This window comes from Bos taurus, chromosome 4 (genome assembly GCF_002263795.3).
Source record: "Bos taurus isolate L1 Dominette 01449 registration number 42190680 breed Hereford chromosome 4, ARS-UCD2.0, whole genome shotgun sequence".
Classification (NCBI taxonomy): Eukaryota; Metazoa; Chordata; class Mammalia; order Artiodactyla; family Bovidae; genus Bos; species Bos taurus.
Genome location: NC_037331.1, coordinates 118,141,777 through 118,159,104, shown reverse-complemented (window position 1 = coordinate 118,159,104; position 17,328 = coordinate 118,141,777). Strand labels below are relative to the sequence as shown.

General features: G+C 51.4%; 1 protein-coding gene across 5 annotated transcripts in view; it reads right to left on the bottom strand.

Moving 5' to 3' along the window:
* Positions 1-10,181: 10,181 nt before the first annotated feature.
* The window catches only part of RNF32 (ring finger protein 32), a 39,470-nt gene continuing 32,323 nt past the window's right edge, over positions 10,182-17,328 (bottom strand). For 3 of the 5 annotated variants that reach the window (XM_059885598.1, XM_024990691.2, XM_024990692.2), the window contains 2 exons: positions 11,190-11,357; positions 10,182-10,575 (listed from right to left, as the gene is read on the bottom strand). In XM_059885598.1, the coding sequence (XP_059741581.1) occupies positions 10,375-10,575; positions 11,190-11,357 (369 nt within the window). In that variant the 3' untranslated portion in view covers positions 10,182-10,374. 5 annotated transcript variants of the gene reach the window in all.

Sequence of the window (17,328 nt, the reverse complement as noted above, 5' to 3'; positions counted from 1 at the left end):
CTGGGATTCTTCAGGCAAGAACACTGGAGTGGGTTGCCATTTCCTCCTCCAATGCATGAAAATGAAAAGTGAAAGTGAAGTCGATCAGTCGTGTCCGACTCCTAGCGACCCCATGGACTATAGCCTACCAGGCTCCTCTGTCCATGGGATTTTCCAGGCAAGAATACTGGAGTGGGGTGCCATTGCCTTCTCCAATAAGGAACTAAGGGGAGCCTTAAATGGTTAGCCGTGGTCACTGTAGGAAGAGCTGAGACCAGCCCGTGAAAGCCGCTCTGCGTTTATCTGGTCCACCTGGCTTTTCTAAATGCGTCCTCGCTGATCCTTACAGAAATGACTCAGCTACTGGGGTTGCTTAAAGGCTTAGTGTCTTAAAATTGTGATGAGGATTTTGGAACAATGCAGGCTATGTTGAAAACTTTAAACAAGAGAACATTTTTGAGTCTGTACATCCTCGTTATGTTCTGGTTAAATCTGAAAGTTGAGCTGTGTTAAATTAATTAACAGTTTTCTTATGAGGCTTTGTCCTTGATAGACGTCACATCTTGGTGTACAAAAGGCGGTGCGGGGCTCCCTGGCGTCCAGTGGTAGGACGTGCACTTTGGCTGCCCGGGTTCAGCCCCTGGTTGGGGAACTGCGGTGCCGCAAGCCGCACAGTACGGCTGGTAAAAGAAACGGCGATGACGTCGGGTGGCTGAAACGCTCCCGCTGGTCTGCCGAATCGCGCTCTCACCTTGCGGAAAGTGTGCCTGCCGCAGTAATCCCACGTGGGTGCTCTGTGACACACCACATGCCCCACGGGATTTTCATGTGTGTATGGAACAGCCTTTGCTCATGAACTTCTTTTCCTACCAACGTGTAGGTTAACATCAGTCCATGGGATGTCTGTATAGCCCTCTTGCTGTGTGGGGACCATGTTGTAGTCAGCTCCATATGGGTGGTGTCTGGCTTATTTCCGGTTTCTATCTGCCATAGAATCTAACCAACGGCTTTCTGCGTGCCTTAGTGCACTGCTCTAGGAGTTGGTAATGAAAATCTCTGTCTCTGTTCTCTATTTCATCTGTGGCCACCAGTGTGGGTTTTTTCCCTCACCAGGTATTTCTCCAGTCCTCTGTGGATCACTGCTTGGGTGTCCTGCAGATTCAGTTTAGTGCAACCCCACACATGAGGGGCTCAGTCTCAGTAAGCCTGACTGCTCACCCCTGCTTCAGACACACATCCCGAGCCCAGAGGCCATCATGCTCTGCCCAGCCCACTCCACAGCAGAGCACAGGACTCCCTCATCCAGTCCAGCCCCTTCCAGAGCTGCTCGCAGGACGCTGGGCAGCAGTTCATTCACTAGATGACCTGCCTCCCATAAAGGAGCAGGGTCAGGACCAGCCAGCTGGGAGAGACCCCCAGGCCAGGTTTGGGGAGGGGGCGCTCAACTTCCCGACCCTCCCCGGGTGCCCCACCCTCCCAGAGCCTCCACATGGCAGGAAACTCTCGGAATGCCTTCAGATGGCAGTTTGTGTGGAGGAGGCTCTGCCCTACAGGCGTGCTGGATTAAATGATTGGCTGCTGGTGATAAGCTCAGCCCCTCTCCCCTCCCCAGAGGTCACGAGGGTGGGGCTGACAGTTCAGCCCCTAATCACAGGGTTGGTGCCCCTGGTGATCCTTGGGGAGTCTACAAAAGTCACCCCGTTCAGTGTGGAGAAAAGCAAACCCTCCTACACTGTTGGTGGGAATGTAAGTTGGTGCAGCCACTATGAACAGTGTGGAGGTTCCTTAAAAAAAACACAAAGGCTGGAGCTACCATATGACCCAACAACCCCACTCCTGGGCATATAGCTGGAGAAGACTCTAGTTGGAAAAGTTGCATGCACCCCAGTATTCATGGCAGTGCTGTTTACAACAGTCAAGACATGGAAACAGCCTAAATGTCCATCTGCAGAGGAGTGGATGAAGAAGACGGTGCACACACACAGTGGAGTACCGAAGTAAAGTGACTGTCAGTTGTGTCCAACTCTCTGACCCCATGGACTGTAGCCCCCTGCCAGGCTCCTCTGTCCTGGAATTCTCCAGGCAAGAATACTGAAGTGGGTTACCATGCCCTCCTCCAAGAGATCTTCCCAATCCAGGGATCAAACCCAGATCTCCTGCACTGCAGGCAGATTCTTTATCATCTGAGCCACCAGAGAAGCCCCAGTGGAATATTACTCAACCATGAAAACTGAAATAATGCCCTTCGCAGCATCATGGACGGACCTAGAGATGACCGGACTAAGCGAAGTGAGTCCGAGAGAGACGGATACGGTACCACTTACACGCGGGCGCCAAAGAGTAGTGCACGTTGACTTATTTACAAAACAAATGCGTTCAGGCACAGAAAGGAAACTTGTGGTTACCAAAAGGGAAGGGTGGGCTTAACAGACGAGTACTACTGTAGGTAGAGTATAAACAGCAAGGGCTTACTGTATACCGCCGGAGTATAAGTGAAAGGTCAGCTTTCATTCCAGTCCCAAAGGAAGGCAATGCCAAAGAATGCTCAAACTACCGCACAGTTGCACTCATCTCACACGCTAGTAAAGTCATGCTCAAAACTCCCCAAGCCAGGCTTCAGCAATATGTGAACCATGAACTTCCTGATGTTCAAGCTGGTTTTAGAAAAGGCAGAGGAACGAGAAATCAAATTGCCAACATCCGCTGGATCATGGAAAAAGCAAGAGAGTTCCAGAAAAACATCTATTTCTGCTTCATTGACTATGCCAAAGCCTTTGACTGTGTGGATCACAATAAACTGTGAAAAATTCTGAAAAAGATGGGAATACCAGACCACCTGACCTGCCTCTTGAGAAATCTGTGTGCAGGTCAGGAAGCAACAGTTAGAACTGGACATGGAACAACAGACTGGTTCCAAATAGGAAAAGGGGTACGTCAAGGCTGTATATTGTCACCCTGCTTATTTAACTTCTATGCAGAGTACATCATGAGAAACGCTGGGCTGGAAGAAGCACAAGCTGGAATCAAGATTGCCGGGAGAAATATCAATAACCTCAGATATGCAGATGACACCACCCTTATGGCAGAAAGTGAAGAGGAACTAAAAAGCCTCTTGATGAAGGTGAAAGAGGAGAGTTAAAAAGTTGGTTTAAAGCTCAACATTCAGAAAACTCAGATCATGGCATCCGGTCCCATCACTTCATGGGAAATAGATGGGGAAACAGTGGAAACAGTGTCAAACTTTATTTTGGGGGGCTCCAAAATCACTGCAGATGGTGACTGCAGCCATGAAATTAAAAGATGCTTACTCCTTGGAAGGAAAGTTATGACCAACCTAGATAGCATATTCAAAAGCAGAGACATTACCTTGCCAACAAAGGTCCGTCTAGTCAAGGCTATGGTTTTTCTAGTGGTCATGTATGGATGTGAGAGTTGGACTGTGAAGAAGGCTGAGGGCTGAAGAATTGATGCTTTTGAACTGTGGTGTTGGAGAAGACTCTTGAGAGTCCCTTGGACTGCAAGGAGATCCAACCAGTCCATTCTGAAGGAGATCAGCCCTGGGATTTCTTTGGAAGGAATGAAGCTGAAGCTGAAACTCCAGTACTTTGGCCACCTCATGCGAAGAGTTGATTCATTGGAAAAGTCTCTGATGCTGGGAGGGACTGGGGGCAGGAAGAGAAGGGGACGACAGAGGATGAGATGGCTGGATGGCATCACTGACTCGATGGACGTGAGTCTGAGTGAACTCCGGGAGTTGGTGATGTACAGGGAGGCCTGGCCTGCTGCGATTCATGGGGTTGCAAAGAGTCAGACACAACTGAGCGACTGAATTGAACTGAACTGAACAGGGAGTATATTCAGTATCTTTTGGCAAGCTACTACTGCAATGGAAAAGAACCGGAAAAAGAGAATGTAGATAAATACATATATGCGTATACACACACGTGTATGAATAACCAAATCACTTTGCTGCACACGTGAAACGAACACAGTTTTGTAAATCAGCTTCACTTGAATTAAATAAAGTCACTTCATTCACATAAGCCCAGGTGTGGTTGAGAGGGGCTTGTTATGAATATCAAAAGACACTCGTATCCTGTTTTATCCTGTTATCACTTAGGAAATTCCAGGGGTCTTTCTTTAGAGCTCTGTGCCAGAAATGAGGAAGACCATATGTGTATTTCTTATTGTAAGTCACAATGCCATATCTTCCTAGAAATGAAAATGGTTCAGAGAGGATGCACACTGCAAACTGTTTCCAGAAAGACCATATCAACAGCGTATCTGAGATGTGTGCATTTAGCTAACCCTGGATTTTGCCAGTCTTCAAGTTAGTGACAACCTGATGGGCAAAAAGTGTTTTTTTTCTTGCATTTTTAGTAACCAGTGGGGGATCTTTAAAAAGAATTTTTCAGTTCAGTTGAGTCGCTCAGTCATGTCCGACTCCTTGCGACCCTGTGGACAGCAGCACGCCAGGCTTCCCTGTCTATCACCAACTCCCGGGGCTTACTCAAACTCATGTCCATTAGGTCAGTGATGCCCTCTGGCCGTCTCACCCTCTGTAGTCCCCTTCTCCTCCTGCCAGCATCAGGGTCTTTTCCAGTGAGTCAGTTCTTCACATCAGGTGGCCAAAGTATTGGAGGCTCAGCTTCAACATCAGTCCACTATATTTCTCCTTATATGGGTTATTAAATATACTTGGCCCAGGTTTGATATCTCTTATCCTTATTCTTTTATAAAATTATTACAGTAGTAAATGTTTATCTTTTTGTTGTCATAAATATTTTTCCTCTTTTTTTTTTTTTTATGTTGTTCACATTGTTTTCTGCTATATGGAAATCTAAAATTTTGAAGTAGTTAAAGTATACAATTTCCCATAAATTTTTTGATATCATACTTAGGACTTCCCTACTCTAAGAGCTTTTAAAATATTTACTGAATTTTGCCCCAACTCTTTTCATTGAGATGTACCTCGCATACCACGTGTCAGGCTTCACCCCACAGGCCTGCAAGCCCTGTAACTGCCCCGTCAGAAGACCAAAGGAGGAGGCTGGCGGCGGCAACAGAGACCTCAGGGTTTTGTTGGACCAGAGATCTTACCTCTGAAGCAAGGTCCTGGAGTGACTTCAGGCTGCGGGGTAGAGGGTGGGGGTGCGTGTCAGTTACAGGGGATGTGGATCAGTTACAGGTTGGCCTCAGGGTAAGGGGCGGTATAAAGTGATGGGGGATGGACGTCAGTGGTGCGGGACATCAGGCTGGCTGGGTATCAGGAAAACAGGAGCAAAAAGGAGCCCCTCTCATTGGAAGCTTAGGGTGCTCAGTAGCTGGGGCTGGTGGGCAGGCATGCGGGCAGGTACTGGTCAGGCTCTGTGAGGAAGAGGGAAGGGGTGTAGGTGAGTAGGCTGCAGGTGAGGCAAGGACCAGGCCAGCAGGGGATGGACAGAGAGCAGGAGAATGGCCGTCTCTGGGGGGAGCCTGACCACACACCATAAAACTCACTCCCACAGTATACAGTCCATTGGTGATTCGTGTTCAAAACCAAAATTCAAGTAAGTCCAGGGATCTGAAGGCTTGATTAGGTTTATGATTTGGGCAGCATCTCGTCCTGCGGCTAGAGGGAGCATGCAGGGGTTGTACAAGATGGAAGGTGTGGAAGGTGTTTGTTTGTAGGGCGGGGGCAGGACAAGGGGGCTATTAGCCAAAGAAGAAGAAGGAGCGTGTTTAAGCCCAGGCAGCTTTGGGGAAGGCAGCAGTGAGGCTGCTCCTTCCTCTCTGGTGGGCGGAGGGGGCGCACCAGACAGACCACCTGCTGAGGACTGCAAGGCCCCAGACAGCGGGTCGAGGCTGCATTGCTGGTGGGGGCCGAGACTGCAGCTAGGCCAGGGAGCACGGGCCTCAGCACGGTGATACTAGTGACGGCCTTGGCCCTGTGGGTTTTCTCTCTAACCTTGAGTATATCCTCAGGTGGGCAAACACCACCATCTAAATCAATCCCAGAACACTTCTGTTTCCTCAAACTGACCTACTTTTTTGAAAGTTTTATTTTTGGCTGCAACGGGTTGTGCTCTGGTTGCGGTGAGCGGCGGCTACTTGTCCCTGCGGTGTGCATGTGTCTCTAATTGTGGAGCACAGGCTTCAGTGGTTGTGGCTCCGGACCCTAGGGCCCAGGCTGAGTCACTGCTGAGCGCAGGCTTAGCTGCCCCAAGGCATGTGGGATCTTCCTGGCCCGGGGATTGAACCTGTGGCCCCAGCGTTGGCGGGCGGATTCTCAGCCATTGCACCACCAGGAAAGCCCAAGCATAACCACTTTGAAGGCTTCATTGTGGGAATCAGTCATCCTTTTCCCGGTTTCTTTTGAGGAAAGGAATGCGATCGTGGTTAGGCGGAGGCTGTCACTTGCCACACACCCGCTCTCCTATGTGCTGCGCGATGAGTGTGGCTTCCCACAAGGCGGCCATGGCCCTGGGCCTGTGCGGTTCAGGGGCAAACAAAAGCCGTGTGGTGTGGGGTCCCGGGAAGGTGACTGCAGAGAAGCAGGTCCACCGGGAGAAGCACCGTGGACGCGAAGGGGAGTTACCCCTGGGACTCCGAGCCACGTCCAAGCATGAACTTACCCTCTGGAGGGACAGTTGCAGGAGCTGGCAGCCGCTGGGGGCACACCTGGCTGCCCGCCCTCCTGGGGCTCCGCGCGGGGATTCAGGCCACCACCGTCAGTCTGCTCTGAGCCCCAAACGCAGCTCCTGCCCATCAGCTTTGTTTCCGCACGAGGCTGCTGTGGGTCGTGGCAAATCGTAGGGTGAACAGTGTGTGACCTTCGTGCCTTCTCCATAAACCCAGTGTCCTTGAAGGACCGGGCTGATGTCTAAACTCTGTAACCCAAAGCTCTAATTAGTACTTCTCACACCGTTTTGAAATATATGTGCCTCTTCATGTACCGAACACTAACCGTGTGTTTTGAGTTACGGACACTTAGACGCCCTCTTCTCTTCTCGGGCTCTGGTCAGTGACTCATTCTCCTCTGTCTCCCACATGGCACGGTGATGCCCTGACATACACCTGGCTTATAGCGTGGAAGATGCATTCTTTTAGACATTAGCATTCTTGTTGGCAAAGAAAGTTCTTGTTCACAAGACATCCCAGAGATGGTGGATCAGATCTGTAGGTCAGTTAACACTGTTGTTTCAATGCTAGTGTTCTGGTTTTGACATTTTACTAAGGCGTGTTAACATGAGGGGAAGCTGGGCGAAAGCTCCCTGGGAACTTTGTACATCTACAGTATTTCAAAATGATATATATAAATATCAAATGAAACAAAACTGGAGTTTACTACTAAAATGAGAATAAACCAAATACTCAGCTGCTTGGACAGGTGAAACGAAACTTAGGGATTATCTCTGGATTTAGGCAGCGTCACAAGTGAGTCCTCCACCAAACTCAGGCTTCTTTGGGCCGCCACTCTGTCTTGATCAGTGACCAGTTTTCAAAGGAGACCCAGGGAGACTGCAATGTAATCGTATGAGCGTCTGCGTGGTGCCTGTGGCTGAGCACGTGTGGTCTGCCAGAGAAGTGGCTGCCCCCCTGCAGTGCACGTTTGGTAAGTGTGGCCTCCTCAGCCTTTGCTGGGCACGATGTTCCAGGAGCTTTTCAGCAAGGAAGTTCCCTGATCTGCCATCAACGGTCGCGGCCGAGTGAGACGCGCCCCGGGGCCCTCATGGGGTTGTCACTGTGCCACCTCCCACCGCGGCCAAGCCCAGGCTTCCATCCCTACTGACCCTCCTGCGGATCCGCTGCCTGTGTCGGCAGAGCGCGACAGGCAGGAAGTTTCCTGGAAGGATCTGCAGAACTCATGGAGTCAGAGGGACCATGTGAGAGGCGGGCTCCGGAAGCAGGCAGGGTCGCCAGGTGTGGGCAGCAGCGCCCTGCTGTCATGCCCAGGACGCGGTCATGCCAGCCCTGAGTGGCCTCCCGCGCTCACTGAGTGCCTGGGGCCCCCTGGGTGCCCCCCTGCAGGCTCTGGGCGTGGGTCTGGCATCAGACTGGCCAGGCCTTCCTCCTCAGCAGGCTGTGCTCTGCTGGAGGGGCCACGGGCGGGAGGCAGGGAGGGGTGTATGGGAGCCAGCCTTGCTCAGCCGTCTCACAATGGCGTTTGCTGCTGCTGTCCAGTCGCTCGACCGTGTCTCCCTCTTTGTGGCCCCACGGGCTGCAGCACACCAGGCTTCTCTCGTGCTTCACCATGTCCTGGAGCCTGCTCAGACTCACGTCCATCGAGTCAGTGATGCCTGTCCAACCATCTCATCCTCTGTCATCCTTTTCTCCTCCTGCCTTCAGTCTTTCCCAACATTGGGGTCTTTTCCAAGGAGTCAGTCCTTCGCATCAGGTGGCCAAAGTATTGGAGTTTTAGCTTCAGCACCAGTCCTTCCAATGAATATTCAGGACTGATTTCCTTTAGCATGGACTGGTTGGACCTCCTTGCAGTCCAGGGGACTCTCAAGAGTCTTCTCCAGCACCACGGTTCAAAAGCATCAATTCTTCAGTGCTCAGCTTTCTTAACGGTCCAATGAGTGTCTGCTCACCATTTAAATCGTCTCCAAGTCAGGCTCCAGATTCTTTCGTGGGACTCACCACCATTGCAAGTGAACGTACCCCAGGTTATGTGGATGTGCTCATTAAGGGACATATGTGCATGGGCTTTATGTAACGAGAACACCCCAGATGGGATGAGAAACAAACAGGAGCAGGCGTGGTGGGGCTCCTTCCCTGGCGACGCGGGGCTGTTGTGCACTCTGACAGGTGTGCGGCTGGCCCTGGCTGCCTGCCTGTCGCGCCTCCCGCCCTGGCTGTTAGTTGTGGCTGCACTGACCTTCCGGGGGCCCCAGGTGGCCGCAAAGCCTGCCTGCAGGCTCTCCCTGTGGCCCAGGGGTAGGAACCCCCTTCCAGTGCAGGAGATGTGGGTTCGATCCCCGGTCTGGGAACTAAGATCCCACATGCTCCAGGCACCACGATGAAGATCCTGCAAACATCAGCTAAGACCCAAATAAATAAAGAATTTTTTTTTTTAATTCAAAGGAAAAGTCTACCTGCTCTTCCTCAGCACCGGGGAGGGTTCGCTGGAGACTCCAGGCAGAGCGGCCAAGAGCTGGGAGCCACTGAGGGCAGCTCCTTGGCCCCTCACCTACTGCTGATGGGCAGGGAAGTTCAGAGGAACAGGCTGCTTTGTCTGTCCCTAACATCTGGGGCCTCTTCTGTCCCAACAGCTGGGGCACCTCGCCAGGACCCTGTGGTTTGTGAATGTGCTTGTGAATGACCAGGCTCCCAGGAAGATTCCGTGGATTTCTTTACATGTGAGCCATGAACATGTGGCTCTGAGTTATTAATACGTGATGTGCTGTTTTAGATAGCATATTAAAAAGCAGAGATGTTACTTTGCTGACAGAGGCCTGTCTAGTCAAGGCTATGGTTTTTCCAGTAGTCGTGTATGGATGTGAGAGTTGGACCATAAGGAAAGCTGAGTGCCGAAGAACTGATGCTTTTGAACTGTAGTGTTGAGAAGACTCTTGAGAGTCCCTTTAAGAGCAAAATCAAACTAGTGAATCCCAAAGAAAATCAGTCCTGAATGTTCATTGGAAGGACTGTTGCTGCAGCTGAAGCTTCCAATTCTTTGGCCACTTGATGGGAAGAACTGACTCACTGGAAAAGACCCTGGGAAAGACTGAAGGCGGAAGGAGAAGGGGATGACAGAGGATGAGATGGTTGGATGGCATCACTGAGTCAATGGACATGAGTTTGTGCTCTGGGAGTTGGTGATGGACAGGGAGGCCTGGTGTGCTGCAGTCCAGGGAGTCACAAAGAGATGCCTGGCTGACTGAACTGATGCTGAAACCACTGAATACTTATTTTTATATCTTGGGTTTATGTATTCAGAGTGCTGGACTCAACAGTAACGTATCCCATAGAGAGAAAGCAAGGACTAAAAGCAAGCATTTGAATGGCAGAGGGCCTTTGGATGCCCTGAGAGGTTTAGGTTCAGTCTGCGGGCGGACTCGAGCTGCAGCTGTAGGGCATGCCTGGGAAGACGCTGTGTTGCTACCTCACCGGCAGGCCCGCAGCACCGCTGTGGAGAGGGCAGGGAGGGAATCACTTTACTCTCACGAGCAGCCCAGCCCACCAACCAGAAGCCGAGCTAATCAGCAAACTGTAGAGCCTCCGAGATAGAAGTTTTTAATCCGTTCTTCACTTAGCTGACTCAACTCATGAATTTGAAGTTTTCTCTTTATGAAGACTAGAACTGGATGGGTTTGTGAGCTTTTAAAATATTGTCAGCTTTCCTAACATAAAACTACCAACAATAAGGTTAACACTTCCCCCCCGAATTATATAATTTTTTCCCTTGTGAATTCAGCATTCAAGAATTCTCTTCTGATAGCAGCAGCGGCAGAGTGGACAGGCGTGGAAAGGAGCGCTCTCCCCCAGGGAGAACTCCTCCAGAGCGCGGAGGCACGCGCGGTGGAACACGTGGGAGCAGGACAGCAGGACCGTCTCCCGCGGCGCCAGCGCGGTGAGGCAGATGGGGCAGTCGGGGGCCTCCCGGCGCAGGGCCTGCAACAGGGCAGGCGGCACACGTGTGGGTCACGCCGCAGCGGGCAGTGCCCCGCGTTTAAGTGAGAACCGGGCACCCACAGACGAGGGTCTTCTAAATGTGAAGACATTTCATCCTGGGTTAAAATAACGCTAATTATGTCTGTGCTCTGCTACTCCTGCGAAAAATGGAAGGGACCGCAACCCACCTGGGATGACTGACTTCGAAACACAGTTTATAAAATGCTGAACCTTAGTAACTGACTTTCTTTGAATTAAGCAGTCTCTGACACTATGTAGCCGCTAAACTTCTTTATGCATTTACCATTTTTGTGATTTCTAAGTAAGTGTTTCCCCTGCCGGGTTTGGTGTCCCTCTCCTCAGATGCAAGGGACAGGCAGGCTGAGACGGGCAGGAAGCTCGGAGTGGGGGCGGGGGGGGGCACGTGGGGAGGCCTTTGCCCTTGGCACTTTCACTGCTCACTAGATGCCTTCATCAAAGCAGAATTCCACACCCAGGGCCCTTGGCCTCACCCCAGAGTGGGTGACGAGGGTCCCAGGGCCCCCTGGGGGCAGACACACATGCCCTCTACGCGGTGACCGGCCCTCCGCCCCCGGCAGGCTGGCCACGCCTACCTGGGTCTGGATCTCGCCCCACTCCTCTTCGGAGAGCTCACGGCCACACCGCTCCTCCAGCTGCTGCAGGACGCTGCGGTTGATGGCCAGGCAGCGGTCCACCTCGGAGAAGAGCTCGTCGATGTCCGTGCGGTAGGAGCAGAGCAGGCGCTGGCTGATCTCTGTGAACTGAGCACCCGCGCCCACTGTGAGCCGCACTCGGCAGCACCCTGGCGTCCTCACCACCCTCCCCCAGCTGCCCTCACACTCGCCAGCCCAGAGACCATGGGCGGAGATTTCAGGAAGGGGCACCTGCTGGTTGGCCTTGCTTGGTGGCAGGGAGCACGCTGGTGAGGAGTTGAGAGGAGGAGGGACCAGAGCCAGGTACAGTGGGTCACAAAGTTATCTTGCGCTGGCAGCACCCCTGGAGCCTCAGAGGCCTGCCCCTGGGCAGTGCCACCCCCGGGTCCATGGCAGGCCGTCATTAGTGAGGCCTAGCACGGCATGTGCCCTGGCTCCGCAGCATCGTCCCTCGCAGCTGCAGGTCAGGAACCATCCTTTCAGTGTGAACATTTCCAAAAAGGGAATCCACGAGAAAGACCATCTCCTCCTTTTGAGTTGGTTACTCGTCCTGCCTTTCTCACCGAGCTCTAAATTCCTTGTTTTGAACCCACCCCTGTTGCCTAACGAGCTAAAAAAAATAAGCTGAGGTAATCAGTTTATGGACCATCGTGTGTCTCCATGCTACAGAACACATTTTTAGGACTTACCTAACAATCCTGACTTCACTGCTAGCCTAAATATGAAGGCAGCTTATCACAGTTTATCGCAAACTTTCGTTTTGCTTTGAAGGCACTGTCCTCAAATACAGACTCTAACGTCCCCCCAGGCTCAGGCCTCTTTATAAAGGTCTGCATTTGGTACAAACAGATCTAGAAAAGCACTCTGCTCTCAGGACAAAGAGGTAATGGGAATCGTGGTCGTCTGCTGAGGGCAACAGCTCTGAGCAAACCAGGGTTGCTGAAATGAGCGCAGGTGTTTGCAGGGCGCACTTGGCCACGTGCGGTTTGTAAAATGCTACGGGCTGAGGTCACGTGGGTGGCACATGGACTTGGGTGTGCTGTCCCCTCGCCCACGCCTTGCGCGGCACTGGGGGCTAACGTCTCACGCAAAGCATGAGCTATATCCTCCTTCTTCGGGACTCAGTTCGGCCTCATGGTCCTTTAGGTGTGTGGTGCGCGGAATACATTCTCCACGGGCCCAGAGGACGTCCCCATTGTCAAGTATTCCGGTCTGTGGGACACCATGTGTGTGCGGTGTGTCTGCCTGTGTTTTTATGCAGTGTCTGTGTCGCTCACCTGCATCAGAAGGTGCCTTCTTGGCCCCGGGGGCCCCTTCCAGCTCCTTCGTCCCGCAAGAAGCCTCGAGCCTGGGCAGGACGGGGCCAGGGCTGTGGGGACTGACCCTCCCCGGCCTTGGTCCCTGGGGCTTACAGGGCGGGTGTCGGCTGTCAGGGGAAGGCGGCCTGTGAAGCGGCTGGTGACCCACAGGGTTTGAATCCAGGCGCCTCCGTCTTCGGGGTCTTACTGGCAGTGGTTTCTCAGCCATGTCCGAGGCCTGGACGAAGATGCTTTTCCATTTTGGAGTCCAGTTCTGTTTCTTGCTGACAATTATCCAGCCGACAGCTGGATCCAAGCTCATGGGCTCCAATTGGCAAGGCTTCATTTTCTCTGTTCCTGAGCCTTTCAAATACCTGGTAATCTCTATTATTAAAAGTAGAAGAGGTCCCTATACTTTATAAAAGGAAGAATTCCTTGGAAATGCATACACAGGTGCCTCAATTAATGTTTTATGTCAGGTTTTCTCTGAGTTGGCTTTTCATGCAGCGTGAGAGATTCCCCAAATAGAGCTGAGAGGTAAGATCGTTTCTTTCTCCAGAATTAGCCTGCGCCAGTGCAGACCTTACACAGCCTCTGGGATGCCGAGGTTTGCTCTCACGTTAGTTCTCAGCAGAAGTGCTGCCTTCAGAGAGGGCAGTGCCAGGGTGTCCCACCGCTGGGGCGGGGGGACTGCAGTCTTCTTCCAGGGGAGGCCGCTGCACCAGAGCATCCGCCTCGCTGGGGAGCTGCTAGCAGCGCTGATTCCGGGCCGCCCCAGCCCTCCTGGGTCAGCACTGCAGGTGGAGACAGCTGTCCATGTTCTAACAGCCCCCCAGGCAAGGGGACTGATGCTCACTGGCAATGGGAACTGCTGTCATAGAAGCTGCCCAATTAAGGTTTAGGAGTCAAAGTTGTTTAACACTGATTTAGTCGTCAATCCCTGAGACATGGGGCTTCCCTCAGCTCGGTTGGTAAAGAATCCACCTGCAATGCAGGAGACCCCAGTTCAATTCCTGGGTTGGGAAGATCCACTGGAGAAGGGAAAGGCTACCCACTCCAGTATTCTGGCCTGGAGAATTCCAGGGACTGTATAGTCCACGGGGTCCGAAAGAGTCAGGCACGACTGAGTGGCTTTCCCTTCCCTTCCCTGAGATGTGACCACCCAGCTTCAAGTGTGCGGTACCCTCCTGAGCTTTCAAGGGTCACCTCAGGGAGTGAGAGTAAGTGTGGAGGCCACGGGCATTTGTATTTTCTTACATATGTGTGTATATTATCACACACACGTGCCGAGACGTGTGTTCCTCTTGCTGTGCACACGCCCAGGGGGACAGCAAGAATCCACACCTGTCCTCGTGTTGTGTGAGCACTCGCGGCTTGAGACGCACAGAGCTGGTGTGCCTGGAGCGGCTGTGCACGCAGGTCCCAGTGGCCCCATGAGGACGCCCTCGGTGTCCCCTTCCTGCTCCAGCCCTGCGGTGCGCTGCCTCCATCCTCTGCCAGCGCGGGGCTGTCTCCCCGTGTGCCCCCCGTGTGTGTGTCTGTCTGTGAGCCGCTCTGTGCACTGGCCACGCGAGGCGCCAGAGGACTCGCTGAAGGAAATGGCCGTGGCGGTTTTGCGGATGCAGCCAGGAGCTCTGGGACGGCCGGAGTCACTGCCACCCCTTCACCTCTCCAGGGTTTTCCCAGGACACAACCGCTGGAAATCCATGTTTTCAACAAAATACCTGACGTGCTGTGTCTCCCTCCAGGAAGGCGGGACGCACCCAGAGGTAGCCGTGGGCCTGGGGGGAGGCGCCTGGCCGGGGGTGCTCCCGGTGTCGCCGGGTCTGTGGCACAGCCCCCAGCTGGAGCCCAGTTCTGGGTACGGAGGGCAGGGTCAGCGTGGATGCAGGTCCACGGCTCACCTGACGTCGCTCTCACACTTGTTCACAGGCACACTTCCTTCCTCAGCCTGGATGGGAAGCATTTCACAAATGAGAAAAACAGCCATCCCTTTATCTGCAGGGGTCGTCAGAGACTTAAAATGCAGATTAACACGGAGAGTTGGTGAGAGGCTGCTGTTGAGCACAGGGAGCCCTGCCTGGCACTCTATGACACCTGGAGGGTGGGGTGGGGTGAGGGGGGCTCACGAGAGACAGCATTCTGTATAATTATAGCTTGTTGGCGTTGTTGGACGGCAGAAACCAACATGACATTGTAAAGCAGTTTTCCTCCAGTTAAAAAATACATTTGACTAGAGCTAATCAGTGACTTCAGCAAAGCTGCAGGATACAAAATCAATACACAGAAATCCCTTGCATTTCTGTACACTAACAATGAAAAATCAGAAAGAGAAATTAAGGAATCAATCCCACTCACCACTGCAACAAAAAGAATTAAATATCTAGGGATAAACTTACCTAAGGAGACAAAAGAACTGTACACAGAAAATTGTAAGACAGTAACAAAAGAAATCAAAGACAACATAAATAGATGGAGAGATATTCTGTGTTCCTGGGTAGGAAAAATCAATGTTCTGAAAATGAGTATACTACCAAGCTCAATCCACAGATTCAATGCAATCCTTATCAAATTACCAATGGCATTTTTCACAGAACTAGAACAAAAAATTTCACAATTCATATGGAAACACAAAAGACCCTGAATAGCCAAAGCAGTCTTGAGAAAGAAGAATCGAGCTGGAGGAATCAACCTTCCTGATTTCAGATTATGTTACAGAGCTACAGTCCTCAACACAGTATGGTCCTGGCACAAAGACAGAAATACAGATCAATGAGCAAAATAGAAAGCCCAGAGATACATCCATACACCTATGTGTACCTTATTTTTGACAAAGGAGGCAAGAATATACAATGGAGCAAAGACAGCCTCTTCAATAAACGGTGCTGGGAAAAGTAGACAGCTACATGTAAAAGAGTGAAATTAGAACACCTCCTAACGCCACACACAAAGAAAACTCAAAATGGATTAAAGACCTAAATGTAAGACCAGAAACAATAAAACTCTTAGAGGAAAACATAGGCAGAACACTTGATGACATAAAGCGAGATGCTCTATGACCCACGTCCTAGAGTAATGGAAATAAAAACAAAGGTAAACAACTGGAGAGCCAGCCAGTCCCTCCTAAGGAGACCAGTCCTGGGTGTTCACTGGAAGGACTGATGCTGAAGCTGAAACTCCAACACTCTGGCCACCTGATGTGAAGAGCTGACTCATTTCAGAAGACCCTGATGCTGGGAAAGATTGAGGGCAGGAGGAGAAGGAAGGGGACGACAGAGGATGAGATGGTTGGATGGCATCACCGACTCAAGGGCATGGGTTTGAAGGACTCCAGCAGTTGGTGATGGACAGGGAGGCCTGGCGTGCTGCAGTCCATGGGGTCGCAAAGCGTCGGACACGACTGAGTGAACTGAACTGAAACAACTGGGGCCTGATTAAACTTAAAAGCTTTTGCACAGCAAAGGAAACTATAAGCAAGGTGAAAAGACAACCCTCAGAACGGGAGAAAATAATAGCAAATGAAACAACGGATAAAAGGTGAATTTCCAAAATATACAAGCAGCTTGTATACCAGAAAAACAACCCAATCAAAAAGTGGGGAAAAGACCTGAACAGACATTTCTCCAAACAAGACATACAGATGGCTAACAGACACATGAAAAGATGCCCAACATTGCTCCTTATTAGAGAAATGCAAATCAAAACTACGATGAGATATCATCTCACACTGGTCAGGATGGCCATCATCAAAAAGTCTATAAAGAATAAATGCTGGAGAGGGTGTGGAGAAAAGGGAACACTCTCGCACTGTTGGTGGGAATGTAAATTGATACAGCCAGTATGGAATACGGTATGGAGATTCCTTAAAAAACTAGGAATAAAACCACCATATGACCCAGCAATCCCATTCCTGGGCATATACCCTGAGGAAAGCAAAACTGAGAGAGACACATGTATCCCAGTGTTCACTGCAGCACTATGTACAATGGCTAGGACATGGAAGCACTCAGATGTCCATCGACAGATGCATGGATAAGCTGAGGTACATATACACAATGGAATATTACTCGGCCATAAAAAGGAACACATTTGAGTCAGCTCTAATGAGGTGGATGAATCTTCTGCAGCTGCTGCTAAGTCGCTAGAACCTATTATTCAGAGTGAAGTTAACTCAGAAAGAGAAAGATACATATCATATTCTAATGCACATATACAGAATCTAGAAAAATGGTGCTGGAGACTTAATTTACAGGGCAGCAATGGTGACAGACCACAGAAGGCAGTGGCACCCACTCCAGTGCTCTCCCTGGAGAACCCGGGGACAGGGGGCCTGGTGGGCTGCCGTCTGCGGGGTCGCTGAGAGTCGGACATGACTGAGCAGCTTCACTTTCACTTTTCACTCTCACGCATTGGAGAAGGCGATGGCACCCACTCCAGTGCTCTCCCTGGAGAACCCGGGGACGGGGGGCCTGGTGGGCTGCTGTCCGAGGGGTCGCTGAGAGTCGGACACGACTGAGCGACTGAGCAGCAGCAGTGGTGATGACCAGGGAGGCCTGCGTGCTGCAGTTCAAGGGGCTGCAAAGAGTCGGACACGACTGAGCAACTGAACTGAACTGAACTGAATGGAGAAACAGACATAGAGAACAGACTTACGGACCTGGGGAGAGGGGAGGAGAGGGTGCGATGTATGGAGAGAGTAACGTGGAAACTCACACTACCATATGTAACATAGATAGCCAATTTGCCGTATGGCTCAGGAAACTCAAACAGGGGCTCGGAAT